This window comes from Protopterus annectens, chromosome 4.part0, assembly GCF_019279795.1.
Source record: "Protopterus annectens isolate FY-2018-M chromosome 4.part0, PAN1.0, whole genome shotgun sequence".
In the NCBI taxonomy this organism is placed as follows: domain Eukaryota; kingdom Metazoa; phylum Chordata; order Ceratodontiformes; family Protopteridae; genus Protopterus; species Protopterus annectens.
In genome coordinates, this window is record NC_056733.1 from 1,916,048,380 (window position 1) to 1,916,069,847 (window position 21,468).

The 21,468-nt window shown below is 40.8% G+C and overlaps 1 protein-coding gene across 1 annotated transcript in view; it reads right to left on the reverse strand.

Annotated features, from left to right (window-relative positions):
• The window catches only part of ATG4B (autophagy related 4B cysteine peptidase), a 1,090,283-nt gene that overhangs the window by 572,439 nt on the left and 496,376 nt on the right, over nt 1-21,468 (reverse strand). Inside the window, exon 5 of the mRNA XM_044069567.1 lies at nt 11,172-11,273. Coding sequence (XP_043925502.1) covers nt 11,172-11,273 — 102 coding nt within the window. The remainder of the gene's footprint in view (nt 1-11,171; nt 11,274-21,468) is intronic.

The window sequence follows — 21,468 nt, forward strand, 5'->3', positions numbered from 1 at the left end:
TCTGGCATACAAGTCATCCTATGACCTAACACTGAAAGACCTACTGCACATCAGCAAGTTAAATATCATCAGTAATATTCCGTACTGGGAAGTAGCCTTTTTCTGCAACATCAACAGAATGGTTTGGAGGGGCAGGTATGTCTTTCAGAGGAGGAAGGTATATAAGTGGCATACAAGTGCAAAACCTCACAACTGAATTGTCCCAGAAGAGGAGGAGCAGCTAATGAGGAAAAAGAACTTGGAATGTGTACCTACAAAAACAAGAAAAGAAGTTCCCCTTGGCCAGAGGAAAAAATGAGAAAATCCAACACGGGTAAGGAGGGAGGAGTAGAATACTGCAATAGTGATAAGTAAGACATTATTGTTATGGTATATTCTTCTACAACTGTACTATGACCCTCCTTAATTGCTGTTGCAGTATTCCTTACTATAAGGAGAGTACTCAAGTTACTGTAAACAAAATGAGGAGGAAGAAGGAAATGAGGAACCCTCCACAAACAAGGATGGTGGACCTGGCAAAACCTACTCTGGCCCTTGAAAATATATCTAACTTGTAGTACTTAGCAAAATGTACAAAAGACCAAGTAGCAGCTAGCATAAAGGATCTAGCATCCAGACCCTTACTAAAACCACCTGAAGACCCAACTGCCCAAGTAGAATGAGCCTGACCAGAAGTAGGAAACTGTTTTCCCATGAAAGAGTAACAAAAAGATGTGGCTTTAGAAATCCAAGAAAAAAATGGTTTGCTTGGAGACTGCCAAACCCACTTTCTTGTATTGCAAAGAAAAAAAAAATTGCTAAGATTTTCTAATATTAGTCTTATCTAGATAGTATTCGAGTTATCTATGCAAACCCAAAGAGTGAAGAATCCTCTCACCTGCATTTTGTGGAGAAGGGAAGATTGACAGTCTGATTCAAAGACACATCATCGACAACCACAGGAATCAATGTAGGAATGGTTCTAGGAGATACCCTGTCTCTGTGGAAAAATAGAGGAATGGCCAAAACAGCATAAAGTTCAGAGACTTTTGGCAGAAGTTGAGGCCACCACCAAGAAAGTTTTCCTGGTACACAATTTTAAAGTGGACATAGCTGTTGGTTCAAAAGGTATCTGGGCTAACTTTTTGAGAACACAGATCACATCCCAAGGAGGAGGAATTGGTTTTCTTTGAGGCCTAATATGGAGGAAGTCTTTTAGAAAGTGTTAAACCTCAAATTTAGAAGAAAGTAGTAGATCCAAAGGCAGACGGGAAGAAATGGCTGACAAATTAATTTTACTAGAAGAATATGCCAGACCAGAATCTAGCAATTCACACAAACAGGGAAAAACAATAGGAATGCCTACCAAAAAAGGGTCCTACTTTTTGTTGCAACACCAAAAAGAAAATCATTTCCACTTAGCAACACAAGATTTTCTAGTACTGGGTTTTCCTGGCTCCTGCAAAACCTGAAGCAAATTCTCAGAAAAATGGTGAGTAAAAGGAATTAAAACCCAATCACCCAAAGTGTCAAATGTAGGGTGAGAAGAGAAGGATGGATTAGATACCCCTTGTCCTGTGTGAGTAGATCCAACCTGTGTGGTAACTTGTGATGATTGCCCCTGGTCAGGTGAAAAAGAAGAGGAAACCAATGCTGTCTTGGTCCAAAGGGAGTCACCAACAACACAACAGAAAGGGAAGGCCTACATTTAAAGACAAATGGTTGGTCCATCAAGAAATTCCTTCCTTAGGCAAGGCAAGAGAGAAATGCGAAGTCCAGGGGATGACCATGCTGAAGACAAATTGTCTTCTGATATCAGTAGGACTTTTTCATATGGACTGGCAAATGAAACCATAGGCACAGTTCCCAGAAATTCTCTTGCTGAGGTATCTCACAAAGGAAAAAGGGACTGAAAGAAAGCTGGCAACAAGAGGACCTTTGGAGGAGGAAGAAAAGCTGTCATAGTAAGAGCTTAGATCCTGCAACCCAGGAAAATGTCATGAGAAGGCGTCATAAATGACTTCTTTAAATTTAGAATGAAGCCTACACTGCAAAAAAGCAGCATTGTGAATTCCAAGTCATGCATAAGAGCCTGCTGGGATAGATGTGGAATAAGAAGGTTATCCAGATAACAGAAAAAACTGAATGCCATGAAGTTTGCAAAAGGCTATGACAGGGGCTAGGCATTTGGTATATACCCTTGGGACTGTAGAAAGACCAAATAGCAAAGCATAGAATTGATAATGTACGGAAGAATCAAAGAACCATAAATACCTCCCGAAAAGAGGGTGAATAGGAATACGAAGATGGGCATTATTCAGGTCCAGGGAAACCAGAAAGGCCTGAGGTAGAAGCACTGGAAAGAGATTCAAGAGTCAACATTTTGAAAGAAGGAACTTTCTGAAAAGTGTTGAGAAAAGAAAGGTCTAGAATGTGTCTTTATGGGCTCTCCTTCCTGGGGATGAAAAACATACTGGAATAGAAACCCATGCCCTTCTGGCAAAGAGGCACTGGCTGAATAGTGCCTTCAGCCAACAGGTCTTTAAGTAGAGGTTGACAATGACACAACTGGCAAGGAGGAGGTTGAGGAATGACTGAAAATGGAGGAAGAGACTTCCACGCCATGTGGTAGCTGTTGTGAATTACAGACACTACCCATTTGCCTGTTGTGATCTCTTGACAAACAGGAAAAGACAGAGACAGTCTTTGAGAAAGAGGAATCTGGTTGAGGGAAAGGTAAGGGTAGTTGCATGGAAGGAGGTTTGTCTTGAAAGGAACATTTTTACCCCTTAGACTTTGTTTTTCAGAAAAAAAACTTTTTTGATTATCTTTTAACCTTTCAAGGTAATTTTGGATGTTTGCACACAAAGGGACCACTTTAAAAGGACAGTTCCTTTGATACTTAAGAACAGCGGAAAGAAAAAAATGATGTTAGGATCTTGCATGATTGCATGACCTCACCCTGGTCTTGCTACATTTTAGAGAGATCTACGGCAGACAAGCCAACAAGTTCTGGGTTTCCCAAGGAGAATCTTATAATTTTGCCTTTACATTCTCTGTAATGGACTGAAGCCTAAGTAAGGAATACTTTCTAATGACAGACACTGATGCAGCTTCCCTGTATGAAGAATCATTAGCATTACAGCTACACTAAATTGAATGTCTAGCTACCTGGGAAGTAGAATTGGGCAAAGAAAGAGCTACATTCTTTTCATCAAATTCAAGCATGTCAGCTAAAACTCCCCCCAGTTTGGAAAGAAGGCAAATCACATATCTGGCTATATATGTCTGATAACAGATGGTCCAAGAAGCCAAGCTGTTAGAGGTATACACCTTCTTGCCATATTTGTTCATGGCTCTGCTATCCATGTCAGATGACAAGAGTTTTGAAGAAGCAAGAATCTTAGTGAGCTTGTCAGTAGAGAGGGAAAAGACAGAAACTTCTGAGCCTCAGGAACCTTATAAAATCTGTCTGACATTTTAGGAGCACAAGCTGAGACTCAGGGGGTTTGAGAAGCAGATGTGAGAATATCTAAGAGCCTCAAGAACAAGAGGCACTGCAGAAGATCTAGGGAATTCATCTACAGGAGATCATAATACCTTTTTAGAACCTCAAATATCTGAGAGCTTTCCCACTTAATATGTCCTATCATTTTAAGAACAGTGTCCCCAAAAGAAAGTTCTTTCAATGGGGAAGCAGGTGAAAGAATGCTTCCTCATTAGAACCCAAATCAAGAGTCAAATGAATCTGGGATGAATAAGTTAAAGACTCCTCTCCATAATCTAAATCTTCTTCATCAGAAGAAGAAATCTCCCCAGTTCTCTTTGAATGAGTAGAACTAGAAGACATCCCTAAAGAAAAAGGGCCTGACAACTCCTGAGGAAGTTTCAAAGCTATAAGGGCTTTAAAGAGATTGTGGGTAAATTCTTGCCAGCCCTTTGGGGGTCCTTGCCAACAGAAGCAACATGCCTTGTTTTCTGTTTCTTTTGAACAGGGACAACCACCTGACAAACCTCAGACATTCTGAACCCTAGCATCTTCTATTGGAGAACCTAGGATTTCTTCCCTCACTAAACTCTCAAGAATCCCCCTAGAGCCTTCTGAAATGATCATCCTCAATGGATGTCAGCTCAGTCTCAGAGGACATGTGAGCAGCATGCCCTATATCGGCCTCCAACTGGGTCAGGAAAGGAGGGGCAGGTGTCTGAACTGGAGATTCTGTGGTCTCTTCATCAGACATAACAGAAATGTCTAACTTTGGTTGGACAGCAAAAGTCTCCATTTTTAATTTCTTCAACATGTTTTTCACTGTTGGCTTGACTTCTGGGTGGGAAAATCAAAGAGCCTTATTCTTTGAGCAAGAATTTTAAGGCTATGGTTTTCCAGACAGACCAAAAGAGAGGAAAGACAGCTGTGCAAGTCTTAGGACTGTTTATAGTGCTGCTATGCATCTAAACAAAAAAGGCACTTATTCTGTAAATACTTTTGGGGAATCTGCCTCCCACATTCACGTTTCCCCTTTCGAGTTGGCATATACCTACAATGAAACAAGCTAAAAGAAAAAGGAAAAGGAAGAGTCCCCAATGGGGTAGTTATCAGTCCAAGTACTGGTGTTTTGTACTAGACAAACGACCTTCAGACCAAATTTGAAATGCTGCATTCAGACTAGCAGCAAAGAGGTTCTGAGGGTTTTGCTCTCGTACATCACTTATGCACATTATAAACTGGACATAGGACTTATATCTGACATACAGGCTTGGCATGCTGTCTGGATGCATAGCCACCCTCGGCAGAATGCCCCTATAGTAAGGAGTACTGCAACAATGATTAAGAAAGGACACCTTGTGTTCTAAGGTATTCACGAGCAGGGCTAACTTCTTTAGTGCAAACTATACAACAGTAATCTGAAGTAAGCCCTAAATGATGGACAGTTGAAGGAACACATGAGCAATCAAACTCTTTCCCACACAGCAATATAAAATATCGGATTACTTGTTAGATAGGAAACAGATAGCATAGTCTTCAGACTTTTACTGGGTAAATGATTCAACTAAAGAATCTGCCCTGGGATTCATTCTGAAGGGTCCTATGAGGTCTAAATCTGTCCTGTACAGGTAATCTGCCTTTTTGTCTGGAAAAGGGTGGGCTACAGTCAGAAAATGTTTACACTTAAAGCACTGCATACCTCAGATGAGAGGTGACCTGACATCTTTCTATACTTTTATTTTGGAAGGGAAAGCCACGTTCTAACAAATCTTTGGCTCTGTGTTATAAAGGGGGCCTTCCTAAATAAGAATTTCTCCAAAACAGAATCAAAAGATAAGAAATAATCATAATTTCTATAAGTTTCTGAAAAGATCATCTCCAATTCCTCATCTTCGACATAAAAGGAATTCTACAAAAAGTAAACAGGATCTCACAAGCTGGCATGGAACATGTGCATGGAAAATACATAATTGTGAATAAGATGGAGGTAGGGACAGCACTGAGTCAATGAACACTACATTTTAAGACATTTGATGGGCATCAAAGTTTTTTCCAGCAGAGGAATCTGTCTCAAAGTGCTATCATATCCAAGGGCAGTTATTGGCCCTGACTGTGTCAAATTCTGCCACTCTGCTGGCTATTTCCATCTACATCCCAGACATCCCAGAGGCAATACATAAGCTAGGAGTCTACACTGTACATGGTTTATACATATCCAATATTCAGTTTGAAAAAGACATTCTTAATCAGGTGGCTACCTGGAACCAATTAAAATACAGCATTAGCAGTAAACCAGATCAGCATGACATGAAAGCATGCGTTCAGAGGTAGACCAAAGCCCAAATTTCCAAGTCCATGGATTATACTACCAACAGCTGCAGTGTGTTGGCTTTCTTCTGCACAAATGAATATAAAATTCCACTTGAGCTATCCACTACAGTGGACTACAGCAGACAGCATCTGGGAGAAACAGTGCGTTATTCAAGATGCTTTGACAGATAATGACTAATGGAAATGCCACTCGGTGTAAAATGGCACCTTCAGAAGCTTTTGTCTGTCTTGAGACAAAACCTTCCAAGTCTTTGTTGCCCTAATGGTGCTTAACACCGCTAAAAGAAAAGTCTTCTGGAAGGAAGGATGGAGAGCCAGATTCATCTTACATCCTATAGCAGTTAGATGCACATGGAGACTTCTTCCTTGTTCCTTACTGATTACAGTAAGTAGTCATCTTTTCTGTCTTCTCTCTTTTATTTTCCTCTTCTTAAAAATGTGCATGAGACAGGAAAACAGGATTAGTTGCAGACATTGTTTCTTGAAACACAGTAGCAGGGACTGCTGTCAGTCTCAATGGACTAAACATCAAACATTGCAGCTGGTGAGTCCAATCTGGCATGGATGCTTCTGCTGGAGGTAATTAAAGCATGACTCACATTACTGGTGGGTAGATTAAGGACAGGGTTACAACGATCAGAAAAAAACTACCAGTTTCAGTCTTAGTGGACACAAACTTGGGTTCGGAAAAAGGTGAAGTTCAAAAACCAGCATACACCCCATAGTCATGGAACTTTGACAAAAAACTGCATGCAGTGGATGGTAAGATGAACCACTTAAGGACACAGAATTCGGCACAAATGTAGACAGCACTCTGACATGGATTTACACAGTAGGCTGATCTAAGAAATGCCGTTTACAAGTCTGCACACAACAGACTCTACACAGTATTTAGTGTAGGTTTGTTATAACAGACAATATTGGTTCAGGTACCAAATAGCTTTTACTGGCTTATCTTAATCCAGACATGGAGACTATGGGGAAAAGCATGAAGAAAAGCCAGGGCTAAAGATATTTCGCAGAGAGGAACAGACAGAGAAGCTGCATGCTGTGGCTGTCTGCATGGAGAAAAGCTAAAGGAACCTAGGGTTTGAGGTACATAACCTGAAATATCAGATAAGAGAGCCAATATCATAATGGGAAAGCTACATCTATTTGAATGAAAACACACAGAAAGATGGCACCTGAGGCAATCTCCCTGAAACCGAGAATGTGTTTGTCTTGGTGTGTGACTGTGGATGAACATGTACAGAGTTACACCCTGGGGGGGGGGGTAATCCTCTCTTCTCCAATGTCTGTGCAACCATGAAGTTAGTATATATTAGTAGAGGTGGGTTAGTCACCTACAAAAAAAATTTATTGATGTTTTCAGAATGTGTATTTGGGGAAAATGCATCAGTCAAGTACACCTACAGCAAGTGTAAGAGTACTCATAGTGGAGCCTATCATCACTGTGGCCAATGCCGAGAAAAGGGTCAGATACAGCACAAGATGACCTAAGCAGCTGTCTAGGGCCTGGTGATGCCTAAGGGGGGGTAGCAATGCAAAATTAATTAAAACAATTGTATATATATGTATGTATGTATGTATATATATATATATATATATATATATATATATATATATATATATATATATATATATATATAACTCCTTGGCATCCTAACTAAAAAAAAAAAAAATTTCCTGTTCAGAACAGATTTACTCATTGGCATATAACAGCTTCCATCTCTTTTCTGAACTATGACCCAGCTTTGTTGACCTTGGAGTTGTATGCTGCAACAATATAGCACTATTAGCCATTCAAGTAAGTCAGACCTGTACTCATACCTCTCAACCTCTCAGCACAAAAAATCTGGACAAAACTCAACTGAAAGGGGGGAACAAAGGCCCAAAAATAGGGACATGTTTTATTTAAACATTACTCTTTTAAACGTAGAAAGTTGCTAGAAAAACAGAATTTGTCTTAGCATGCATTTTTCTGAAGGATATGAAGTCTGAAACACAAATGTATATAATTATTTAATGACTTCAGTCTTCAGATCACTCCAGTGATCTGCCAAAAAAATCACAAATTTTATGAGTAACAGACCAAAAATATGAGTCAAAAATCTGGACATTCTGCGAAAATCTGTACAGTTAAGAGGTATGCCTGTACTGAGTGATGTCAGAGGGAAGAGCTATTCTTGATGAAAGAGATGACACAGGGAGGTCAAAAACAAGACGTAGGTGACCTCCAAGCCCCCATCCAAAAAAAGTATGTAATATGCAGTAATATTTGTAATATTTCTGATTTTTGTATGACTTGTGGGTTACTGAACAGAAGCCACTGTGCTTTATTCATTGCACTAAAGAATGAATGAATTCAATAGTCCTGGACTGTGTAATATAGTTTAAAAATGTTATGTTTTAGTAGTGTAAACACATTCTATTTTAGTAATATATTTTTTGCAGTACCTTCTTTAGAGCATTCAGCAACCGCAAAGGGGTGACATTTGTCAGGTCATATAGTCTGCATTACTTAGAGTGATGATCAGAATCATCTGATCTTCAGCATGCAAGTCATTGTTGCATATTATTGTGATACAGTCTTCTTTACAAGATCGTATTGTGAAGGATTTCTGCATTTAGTTAAAATCCATTACTCTGGCAACGGGTGCAGAACACTAAAGCTCGGACTTGTTAATAAGCAGCTTCCTGTGTCAGGGTACAGGGTTTGAATCTTTCCAACTTCTTTTACTTGCTATGTGACACTGAACAACTCATTTAACAGCACAGTGCTTTAAGGCAAGCAACTGGGAGTTTGGGCTAGGTTCCTTAATTGCCTCCAGGACTGCACACCTGGTAACTATGTACCTGTTGTTGTAGTTTTCCAACCATTCCTTATTGCACAGCTGATATAGTTCAGGAAATGTTATAGCAATATCACATGACTTTTTCTAATGTAACATAGGCAATTTATTCAAGGGCAGCTGGCACTGCATTTGCAGATGAAGCACTAAAATGCAAACTTGTTTGCCATAAGGAACCTCTCCATTAGTAACAGTTCTCTTTATTGTGGAATTATTCAGATGACTTTTACTTCTGTACAGCTTGTGTATATTTGGCTTAGCATATTTTATCAGGTGGTTAATATTTCTTATGGTCTCATAAATACTCTTCTGTTTAAACAGTGCTATACATGGTTGGATCTTGTGGTATGATGTTAGTGATCTTTATACAGTTTCATGTAGCTCATACAAAGCTACCAATGAAGTACATAAAATTTATTTTTTCACAACAATAAGGGGTGTACACAGTCAACAAAGTGGCTATAACTGCTAGTGGAAGTGGGGGCTCTCTGGGAATGAAAGTACCTCATGTGCTTATCAAATGGTCATTTTTAAACAGTCTTTAATCTGTCCCTTTGAGATTTGTCCCTTTTACTGTAACATACATTTACCTGATGTCAATAGAAGAAAAGTGCAATAAAAATTATACTTGAAAAAAAATACATTTACTTGATGTCATTTCTGTGTATGACCCCAGACAGACGATAGCTTGACAGCAGTAACTTACGGGTCCTAAAGTCAGCTTATAATTACCCAAGTGCTATTATCTGCTGGTAGAACATCTCAAAGCAAGACTGGTCTGAAAGTCTGTAAAACCAAATCCATTTTTCTTGTCTTAATCTTTTAGCTGTCCTTCCTCTTTTTTTAATGGAACAAAAGCAATAAAGTGTCTCTTTCTCTACACTTTTTCAGTATTAAAACTCACCTTAACTACTCTTAGTTTGCATTCTTGTGTTTTAGTTGTATTGCACACACTCCTTCCCAACATTACTTTCAGCATTATCCCAATAGTGTTTAAGGTGATGACATCACAGGACATTACTTCCCCAACTATATCATTTACACAAAGAGAGTGAAGGCACTACAGCAAGGCACCTGCTAGGGAGATGATGGCTAGACCACTACCCCTTTAATGGCACTACTGAGGAACATACAAAAAGAAAAACAGATTTGCAAAAGGCATGGAGAAAGAGTGTGTAGAGACTGGAAAAGAAAAAAAAAATGAATGTTTGGGAGTATGAAACAGCACTGATAGCAGAAAAGGGAAGAAGAAAAATGTGTCTTTGCTCTTTGTGGACTATGGTAGCAGTTTGGTAAAGGATCACTTCCTATTACCCACAGCATAATGAGAGAAAAAATATATATAACCAAATGTGTATCAGAAGAAGGAAGCATGAACTGGGTGTTTCTTTATTGACTACAACTGAACCTGTAAGGTTTTGTTGTCTAAAACAATGAAAATATAAAACTTCCTTTGTTTTAACAAGTGTGAAAGGCCAAGTCTTGCCATTTCTGAGGTAAACATTTTTTAAAAGGAAAGCATCTTTACTTAGGAAGCTGGAGTGTGTGAATTACTTGGCTATCATAAACATAACTGTACCGCAAGCAGCTTATTCACCAAAGCAGATCTTTTCAATAAATTAATTCTATCTTGTAGCTTGGGGACAGCCATGGTGGTGCAGTGGTTAGCATTGCCGCCTCACAGCAAGAGGTTCTCCGGTTCGATCCTCGGCTGGGGTGCCTTCTGTGCGGAGTCTGCATGTCCTCCCTGTGGTTGCGTGGGTTTCCTCCAGATGCTCCGGTTTCCTCCCACATCCTAAAGACATGCTGCAGGTGGATTGGACACTCTAAATTGGCCCTAGGTGTGAGTACGTGCATGTGTGTGCCTTCTGTGGAAGGTTGGGTGCCGGGCTGGCAACTCGACACTATAAAACTCTGCTGCCAATCATGAGCGGACAGGTGATCTGCTGTGGTGACCCCTAACCGGGAAAAGAAGAAGAAGAATTCTATCTTGTAGCTTATGCTGGATTTACAAGGAGTCCACCTTCATGCCTTATGTGTTCTCTCAGTATGTTTACTAATAAATGTGCTGGTTGGTGTCAACTTCCCCATCTAGACTACTTGCAGTATTAGTTTAAGAACTTCCAGACAGGAAAACTGAAGAGAAATATTCAGTAAGCATTTCTGCTTTGTCACCATCATTAACGGTTCATGTATCATTCCCATTTCTAACACCTGATACTAAACTGTTGGGCTTTTTTCTCTGCATTCATGCTTACAAACAAGATGATTTGTTTCCCCAGGGCCTTTCCTGTGCAAACTGTCTGATTCAGTTAGCTTTATGCAGAAGTAAGCAATTGTGTTCCTTTTGAGTTTCCTGTTGCAACACTGAATGCTAGATTTGTCTCATATTACTTCTGAATGCTACTGCAGTTTCTTTTGATTTTTGTCTAGTTGTAAGGTCTTACAGACAGACATGTTCTGTCAGTTGTTACTTTTTTTAATGGTGTCAGACAATAGCAAAATCTTGTCAGTTGCCTTACCAATTTGGTGGATTGAGTAGTAACTGTCTTTTCTATCAAGGAAGGCATGGAGAATATTGAAGTAATCACTCTTGTGCTTCTTTCCTTTCTCCCATCTCCAGTCTGCAGAAAACAAAGAAAATCCATGAAAATAATTAATTTTTACACGTGTTCATATGCATTTCTAGAAGTACACATGGTAACTCACAGTCAGTTTTCTAGCTGACTTCAAGGTATAAAAGCCTTAATTAACCTGTTAATCTCTGCTCTATACTGAAATGTATCCATTCAGCATAACAGGATACAGGTATGTCCTACTGCTTATGCAAATAAGCTAAAAATAGGCTACATCTTAAAAATTTCCAAATTTCCATAATTGCTACATGCACAAATACATAGCTTCTGCTAAAAGAGCCTGCTATAAACAACTGAGACTCAATTTTGTTTTCTAAAGAGGAGACTATTTTGTGCACATCATAAAAATACAGTCTTGACATAAAAATCAAATATAAATAACCAAATGTTAAGGAAAACCAGGTTTCAGCTGCTAAAATATCATTAACAATACATTGTGGGAAAAGGCTGCATATGTAGCCACAGCTCTAGTTAAATGAGATCAATTACAGGTACGGCTTTCCATGTTTAATGTGAGATAATTCAAGACATTTAGCTAACCATATAGAAAGGGTAAGCATATAAACCTTCCTAGTAAACACAAACTTAGCAGAAGATCAATAACTGCTCATGTTTACAAAAAGCATTACTTTGGTCCACATAAAATCTAAACTGTCTGTGGACAGATAAAAAAGAAGGTATTCATAAGGATTAGAAGAATCAGGAAAATAGTTTGTTCTGTTTCTAAACAAGGTAGTTGGATTCATTTTCCAATACTGACACTACAGTGCAGCTTAAGCAGGGTACTACACGTGTGTTGGCCGTCAAATGAGACATTAAACCAAGCTCCCATCTTGTGGAGATGATTTAAGAGGTCCCACGGCACCTACTGAAAAGAGTAAGTGGAATTTCCCCAATGTCCTGCTAAACTTTCCCTAACCAGCATGAATAATACATTGGGTCTCCCCTGAAAAGAGGTCACTGATTTAGTGAGACTAGCCTAGAGAACAGAGAGTATATTTTAATAAATTGAGATTTTACTCCATAACAACCTCCACCTCTTGCATAAAGGATGAGGTGCTCCAAATTCCTCCCATTCTTTGTGGAAAATTAGGTAGGGAGGCATGACAGAAATGGCCAACAACTCAGACATCTGTTTAATGAAAGAGACAGTCACTAGAAAAAGTTTTCCAGGACACCATCTTTAGATTCACAGAACCACCAAGCTCAAAATGTGGAAATATACGCTTTTCAGCATAAAATAACTGTCTCACAGAGGAATAAGATCTCAGACAGGTGACTTTTTTTTGTACTTTCGACTAGAAGTTTTACATACCTCAAGAGAAGCACAGGATGACGAGTCTACCCCCAAAAATGTAAGTTGGAAACAGTAGTCAAGGAGAACATCAGATGAAGATTCAAGTCCATTCAAAGATTTCAGATATACAAGAAAATGACAAAAGAAGACACAGTGTGCAAGATCTCTCTCTCTCTAACTTTCGCAATCTTTCTAACTCTCCCCCTTCTCTATCTTTCTGTTGGGGAGCTAACAGAAGAAATGAATCAGTTTGTCTCTATGTTTTTTAGGGGAAGGGCCTCTGAAAATATACGATTACAGATACCACCTCTAAACATACAGAATTTTTAGCAATGACACTAAGGAGCCACATCATCATCTTTAGGATGTGTAGTTCTGAGTGGGATTGGTCTCAAGGGTAAGACAGCAAAATCTTGAAAGGTCAAAGTCGTGTTGGCTTTTGCAGAAGAACATGGTGTCACTGGGCAAGAAAGTATTAAAAGAATAACCCTAGCCTTGAAGAATTTCATCTTCTGGGTTAATCTCGACAGAAGGGAAACAGTGGAAAAGAATCCATCTGATTATGTGTGAGCTAAGGTATTCATGACAAGATCATGTGGAGGGCAATAAGTGAAAAGAAGTTGGGACATTGGCATCTGTTGGACAGGCAAATAGATCACATACTGGAGTGCTTCAGATACAAGATATCAGTGAGGTAAAAGAAGACAGCAACTGAATCAGTCCAGTAGAAAAATGGCCTCCTCTGGACTGTAAACTGCTTCTAGAAAGTGGCAGGAGTCAAATGGCTCACTCACATACTCTTACTACCTCTTTGGCAGAGGGGATACAAACATGTTTCTTCTTGTTTGTTGACATGACAGTCACGTTGGCCAAATGAATGATGATGACTATCTGGAGCAGATGATCTTGAAAGGCCAACTAGAGCTAAAGAACCACTCAAGTCCAGAATATTTATGTAAAAATGAGACTCTTGAGGTGATCTTATAAACAAGAGTGCCTGCTGAAATGTCCACTCCCCATCCTATAGCAGATGCATTTGTGGTCACTGTGGCCTGCACTGCCTGAAGTTAACTGGGGTTTTTAGACCAAAAGCTGGTGGAATATAACTAACACTACAGGTGCTCTTGGTAATCTCTGAAGATCTGAACTGGACAAGAAAAATTATCAAAATGCTGGGACCACTGGATATAAACTGCCCACTGAAAGGCTCTCATGTGAATCCTGGCATAAGGGAGTATAAAAACTGAAGGTGCCATAATTCCTAAGATTCTAAAACAAATCTTTGCTGGAACAAACTATGTTAACAGAACAGAGGCAACTACATGCTGAAAGGATACCATCCCACTGTAGGACTGGAAAGCCCAACAAACAGAACTATTTGAAATGCATCATATAAATATAAGAAGCTGAGCCAGTAGCAAGCAGGACTTTGTGAGATTCTCTGTTACTTCAACAAAACTAAGCTGCTTTTTTAAATATTGCTTTTTACTCTCTATATCCATTCACTGCGGTGGTGGTGCTGTGGTAGCGTTGTCGCCTCACAGTTAGACGTTGCCCGTTCGATTCTCAGTTAGAGCGTCTTCTGTGTAGCGACATGCGTGAATGGGCATTCCTTCGTTGAAGGTTGTGCATTAGGCCCGGCAAGCCAGAGTTCCACTGTGGCGACCCCTAACTGGGAAAAGCCGAAAGACACAAAAAACAAACTCTCTATATCCATTCAGAGATGGAGAAACAAGGAGCCAGCCATCTAAATATGGGAAACTCTTGACTCCCTAAAGTCTCACATGAACTGCAACTGCGGATGCACACTTGATGAACACCCTGCATGCAGACCTGAAATCAACACTACGTTTTGAATTTGTAGTGACCACCTCCAACCCGGAAGTGTATATACCTCCTTAACAGTTTAGTTGTAGAAATATGCATTCTAGAAGACCAAAGAGCACATTCCATCTTCTTCTGACAAGCAAGGAAGGACAGAATGCACTGCACCATAAGAAAGGAATAATTTGAACTGAAATAAGATCAAAATCCAGCTTGAAATCCTCTGGGACCAAAAGAATCTCAAATAATATTCTTATGCTTTTGTGGTCTAGGAGTACCTCCTGGATGGTTCTTTTTCTGTGGAGTTTCAAGAACTCCCCCTTCTAATTGCTTACTTTTGAAAGGAGGTAACATCTTTGAATGGAAGCAATGAAATTCAGGGAGAACACAGAAATAGTAAGGTATAACCTCTGGATACTATTTCCTTTACACACCTGTCCTTCTACATATTTCTCCAAGCTTTTAGGTGGAGGGAAAATTGACGCTCAACCATGTTCAGAGTGAGACAGTTGGGAAAAGTCTCAAGATTGCTGCTGTTTGATAGCCACCTCTGTGGTGTAGAGGGATGAATCCTTAACTGTGACACAGAAAACCAGGTTTGGTTAGCAGACAAGCCGCTGCAGGATCGAGTAGGGAGGAGTGGAAGGAGTGGCCAACACTGGTTCATCCCTAAAACCGGACGGTAAGGCAGTCTGATCTTTGTAATAGCAATGCCAACACAAAGGGTGCACAGCATACAGTATACACTCAGGAATATATTCTTCTTCATGCCAAGCAGAGGACTGTACTTGTACTGTATATATGTGAAAGCATGCATGCATGCATCAGGGTGAGTACTGTAGGTCCCACGGAGACATAGGTGCAGAAGTCAGAAGCCAGGAGGTGGGGTTGGGGATTTGTATACTAAAAATTCTTCCTCTGATTAGGTCCTACCCAAAACAACTGACAAGAATGGTGGCATGTAATAGGAGACATGCTGCTGGATTACTGAAGACAACTAAAATCCATCTTTAGAGCACGGATGACTCCAGTCTTAGTGGCTTTTAACTAGTCTCTTAGTCCTTTGGAACAAGGGCAACACTCAGCAAAGTACCCTTCATTGTTTCCTGGATGACTGCTGTAGTTATGCTGCTGTCAACCTTATCATTCCATGCTATGAAAAAGAATGTAAGGTGCCATAGCATACTTTCTTCGGAGACAGGAGGGTCCTCCTACAGATCAGATGAAAGTTGCTCTGGACAGCAAATGGTAATTCAGGTACAAGTGGCTTGACAGTCAATAGGTATGAAGGAAAAGCATACCAAAAGTCTCAAGACTGATTCTGTCTGCTCTAGGGCCAACTGCAGCCTCACAGTAACTACTGAGAACACCATTGCCTGGGTCTGCAATCTTACTTGAATCAGGACTAAGAGGAATACTTCTACCCAACGCCTTCTTGTTGCTGCTGCTGTGTGCAGTGCCTAAACCACATTGAGTGTTAGATCCCCTGTTTCATACTAAATTGTGCCCAGTGATGGGTGAAGTGTTACACCTACAATGGTGAAGGACTTACCTGCTCAGCCTCTAGGTAATAACTGGGAATCCCATCTTCTGCACCTGTGACTTTACTGGGATGCAGATTAAGGATTCTGTTTCATTCCAGAAGTTTCCTGTTGCTGCTGCTGTGTGCTTCACCCCAAAACTATATCAGGCAATGGCTTCTCTGCATCTTATTAAAATGTTATACCTACGGTGGGTCTTGCCTCACTTTTCTATTCTTTTTAGGCACTAATTTTTATGAACAAACAGAAGGGATCCAGGGAAATGGGAATCTGAAAAATGTCACCTTGGTGTCTACAGCAAAGATTGTGAGTCACAGTCAGGGATGCTGATAAAACTAAACCAAGTCCTGCTGCTCCAGCTGCACCTTCTGATGCGCTGTAAATGATATGTGGCATAAGCCTGTTCATATTTGCAAAGATAGTAGCTTCTTCTGTCTTTCACTAGCCTATCCAGTAACTACTTTAACACATAATGCATTTAATCAGTCAGCTCTCTATGAAAATATACTATGTGGATACAGTAAATCAACAAACAGGTATGAATCTTTGCTTCCTAGAGCAGTCCAGTCTCCCGGATTCTATGCTTGTTGAACACAGGGCTTCTAAGAAGGTAAGTGACTTCTATGCTACCGTACATACTGTGATACCTAGCCTGGCAATCTCTGTCCAAACCAAATATTCCACACTGGCAGTTTGAAAACCTGGACAGCTTTCTTCATGACAGAAGCAACTATGTCAAGGTTGTCCCCTATAATTTTGGTAGCATCCTTTAATATGTCCACCAATGATGGGACTATCCAACATGACTGTAAAGTGAAGTAGCAGGCCAAATAAAACTGCTCTGGGGAGATGGGTAGGCTCAAAAGGCTAAACTGCCTTCTACTGCATTAAATGTAAATATTTTGAAGGTGAAGGGAGAAAACTGTTCCCTTCTTTCTCATCTAGGTCCTTTGTGATTCTTAAAACACTTTGTTTCCATTAGAGTGTTCCAATACATTTTAGGAGGAGGATCAAAATCACAAAATTGTTTTAACTGAAAACAGTGGCACAGAGGACCTGTGAGGAAACTGTGCTAATGGAAGAGATAATGGTTGGGCCTGCCATTGTCATGATTCTCAGGAGGAAATATATTTAACAGGTTAAACATCCAATAAGGGATGACTTGAGGCTGAACATAGGATGTCAACAATGGTGGAGCAACCATTGTCTCGGTGCTATATAGTAATGAGCACCAGAGGCCTTGCAAAGTACAGTTGTGTACACCTACCATAAATGTAGATGTTCGAGTGTCTTCACTGTTGCAGTCATGACTGTAGGGTTCTCCCCTGCTGGCAGGCAGCCCTCGGTCGGCCAGAATCCCAAAGTCTGGGTCCGGTGTCGGCTGTTCAACCATGTTCCCTGACGTTAGAGTGCCAGGAGTACAAAGCTGACAGCAGACACCATCTTCTCCAGTTTTTCTTGCCCCAGATGTCAGGAGTCCCAAAATGAAAAAAGTCCCATAACCTATGCAAATACACCTCAGAAGAATGGTGAAGAAAAGGAACTACACAAAAGTAAAAACAAGAGGGGACAGGAGGGAGGGAAACCCAGACTGCAACAGTGAAGACACTCGAACATCTACATTTATGGTAGGTGTACACAACTGTACTATGTTCATCGTGTTTCACTGTTGCAGTCATGACCGTACGGTAGAATCCCAAAGCTGAAAGAAAGGGAGGTGGTCATAATGAAGAAGGGGCAGCTAAAAGGCCCTGCAAGACTGCAGAGGCAAAGCCTGCCCTAGACTTAGAGTATAGAGGTAGATTGTAGTGCTTAGAAAAAGTATGCACTGAACTCCAAGTTGCAGCTTCCAAAATGTCTTTGGTAGGAACTCCTCTGAGGGAGGCCGCAGAAGTGGCCGCAGCTCTGGTGGAATGAGTTCGTATACTCCCTGGGATTTGCTTTCCATGGTGTGAATAACAAAATCTGATTCCATGAGCAATCCATTTAGAAATGGTCTGTTTAGAAATGGCTTTACCTTGGGAACTAGAAGCATAAGAAACAAACAATTGTTCTGATTTTCTGATGTCCTTGGTTCTGTCTAGGTAAAAACGTAGCTGTCTGTGTACATCCAAGGAATGTAAGATCCTTTCCCCTTTATTTTGAGGAGTGGGAAAAAAGTTGGCAAGTGGATAGTTTGATTTAAAGCCACTTTGGAAACCACCTTAGGCATGAAAGTAGGATTAGTCCTCAAAGACACCCTGTCTTGATGAAAAATAATATATGGTTCCACAGCCATAAGAGCTTGTAACTCTGAAACCCTCCTGGCAGAGGTTAGGGCTAACAGAATAGCTGTCTTCCAAGATAAAAACTTGATGTCTGAAGAAGCAGCAGGCTCAAAAGGAGGCAAAGTTAGTTTTTCCAAAATATAGTTGAGATCCCAAGCAGGAATGGGAGGAGATCTAGGAGGTCTTAAGTTCTTAGCTCCTCTGAGAAACTGTCTCATGAGCTGGTGGGAAAAGATGGGAGGGTCCGTATTATAATGAGCAGAAATAGCAGAGGCATGTATCTTAATGGAAGAGAAAGAGAGACCCTTATGCAAGAGGTCTGTCAAGTAGAGTAAGATTAAAGTAATGTTAGGAAGAAGAGGATCAGAATCCTGAGCCTGCATCCAGGAACAAAATCTTTTCCATTTCCCTGCATAAGATTTTCTAGTGCTAGGACGTCTAGCTTCTAGAATGACATCCATAACCTGCTTGGGTAGTAAAGAAGAAATCAAAGGTCCTGGATTAACCAGGCTGCCAGGCAGAGAGTTTGACATGAGAGAGTAGAACCTGACCCTGACGTTGGGGCAGAAGGTTCGGAGACTGAGGTAAAACCCAAGGGGGCTCCAGGCATAGGTTTTTCAGCATTGGATACCAAAACTGCCAAGGCCAATTTGGAGCCAGCAAGATTATCAACTTGGGCTTGTCCTGTTTTATCTTCAATAAGACCCGAGGAAGAGGCGGAAAGGCATATCCCGAGAGGTTCCTCCAGCTGAATGACAGGGCATCCACTTTCCAAGCTTTTCTGTGGAAAGTCCTGGTGCAAAATTTCTGTAGTTGATGATTGAAATGGGATGCAAAGAGGTCTATGTGAGGACATCCCCAGACTGCTGTTATCATCCTGAATATTTTGGTGTCCAGCATCCATTCGTGTGGATCCGAAAGGTTTCTGCTCAGACTGTCTGCTAGGAAGTTTTGTTTCCCTGGTAGGAACTGAGCTTGAAGATCCAGATTGTAAGCTAGAGCTGTGTTCCATAAATCCATGGCTAGTCTGCAAAGGGGGTAGGAATGAGATCCCCCTTGCTTGTTTATCTACCACATAACTGTGGTGTTGTCTGTCCGTATTAGTAGTTGTCCTGGTTGTAAAAGATTCTTGAAGGCCAATAGAGCTTTCTGAACGGCTAACATTTCCTTTAAATTGATATGCAGGTGCTTCTGATCCTTTGTCCAAAGGCCCTGCAGACAGTTGCCCTGAAAATGGGCTCCCCAAGCATAATCCGAGGCGTCCGTGGTTAGAATCTGAGTGGCAGGAGGTAGACAGAAGGGTTTCCCTTTGTTTAGAGCACATGCCCTGGACCACCAAAGAAATTCCTTTTGAAGGCAAGGAAGGACGGAGATCAGTATGTCTAAACTGTGGCAATGCTGAAACCATACACTTTTTAGATACCACTGTATTTTCCTCATGTGTAGTCTTGCATATGGTACGAGAAGGATGCAGGAGGCCATGTAACCCAAAGGATGCAGGAGGCCATGTAACCCAAAGCCTGCAGGAATTTCCTTGCAGATAGTTGAGTTAAAGTTGCCAAGGTTTTGAAAGTTGAAGTCAGCTATAATTGTTTTTCGGATGTCAGAAATGCCATCTCGGTTGTAGTGTTTAGAAGAGCACCCAGAAAAGTTATGTGTTGTGATGGTGTCAAATTTGACTTTTTTATGTTTACAGAGAATCCCAGGAACTTGAGGAGGTTCTGTACAAATTCTAGATGCTGGAGTAAGACATCCTTGCTGTCTGCCTGAATTATACAATTGTCCAGATAAGGGTAAATTTTAATTCCCTTGAGTCTGCAGTAAGCTACTACTGGAGCCAGGCATTTGGTGAAGACCCTGGGCACAGTAGACAATCCAAAGGGCAGCGCAGAGAATTGAAAGTGCCTCGATCCGGCTTTGAACCTGAGGTATTTTCTGCGATCCTGCCTGATGGGAATGTGTAAATATGCCTCCTTCAAATCCAAAGTTACCATCCTTGAATCCTTGGATAGCATTGGAAGTAGCTGCTGTACAGTAAGCATCTTGAATTTTGGAATCTCTAGAAAGGTGTTCAAGACCGACAGATCCAGTATGGGTCTCCATGAGTTTTGCTTCCTTGGGACTAGAAAGAGCCTTGAGTAAAAACCTTTTCCCATCTCTGACAGTGGAACCAGTTCTATGGCATTCATAGCCAAAAGAGCTTCCACCTGGTTTAAGGCCTCCGTCCATTGATGCTTTGGAAGGTTTGGCCATCCGCTTGGCCTTGGCAAGGTATGAAAATGGAATTTGTAACCTCTTAAAATCACATCCAAAACCCACTTGTCTTGGGTTATTTGAGTCCAATTTTGATAAAACAGAGAGAGTTTTCCTCCGAGAGGGGCTTCCAGGCAAGAAGTTCCTGTAGCCCAACAGAGGGAGTCATTGAGTTTGTTTCCTTTGAGTTTGTGACCTGTCCTCTCCTCCCCTAGGGGTGGAAGCAGTCCACTGTCTTGGTTGAGTTTGAGGCCTTCCTCTGGAGCGTCTACATCTACCCCTCTGAGGCCTGTCTGAAGAGGGAAAGGACCAATTTTTTGAAGGCCAATTCCTGCTAAATCTAGGTGGCTGTACTTTTAAGAAATCTTTAACTGTTTGCATGGATTTCACCTTATCCTCCATCTTTTTAATCACCTCTTCAGCTTTTGATCCAAACAAAACATTATGCTGAACAGGAGCATCCAATAATTTGGCCTTTACTTGTTCAGGCAAATTTTGTTCCTTTAGCCATGCATGCCTTCTAATGACTGTGCCAGAGGCCGCAGCCCTACAAGAAGCCTCTAGGGCATCAAATCCACAATGTAAACCATGCTTCCCAAGTCAATTCCTTATCATCTGCACAGGCAGAAATAGAAGAAAGTTTTTGTTTTAAAACAGACAAGAGAAATTGCTGGAATTTCAGCATATGAAACTGACAGTTTAAAGCCCTAATAGACAAAGTAGCAGAAGTGTACACCTTTTTGCCCCATCTTTCTAAGGATCGAGAATCCTTTTCAGTAGGAATGGGATTTTTGGCAGAGGCGGCCTTAACTCCCTTCGCTTAATTGTACGTTGATTGAATCTAGCACAAAACCGACAACTAGCTACGTCGTGGTCAGGGCCTAAGCAAGGAATACAGTAAGAATGAAAATCCTTATGAGGTATTTGCTTCCCACATGAAATGCAATTATTAACTTTTTCTGACATCGGAGTGGAGCAAGAAAAAAGTTTCCCCAACGGGG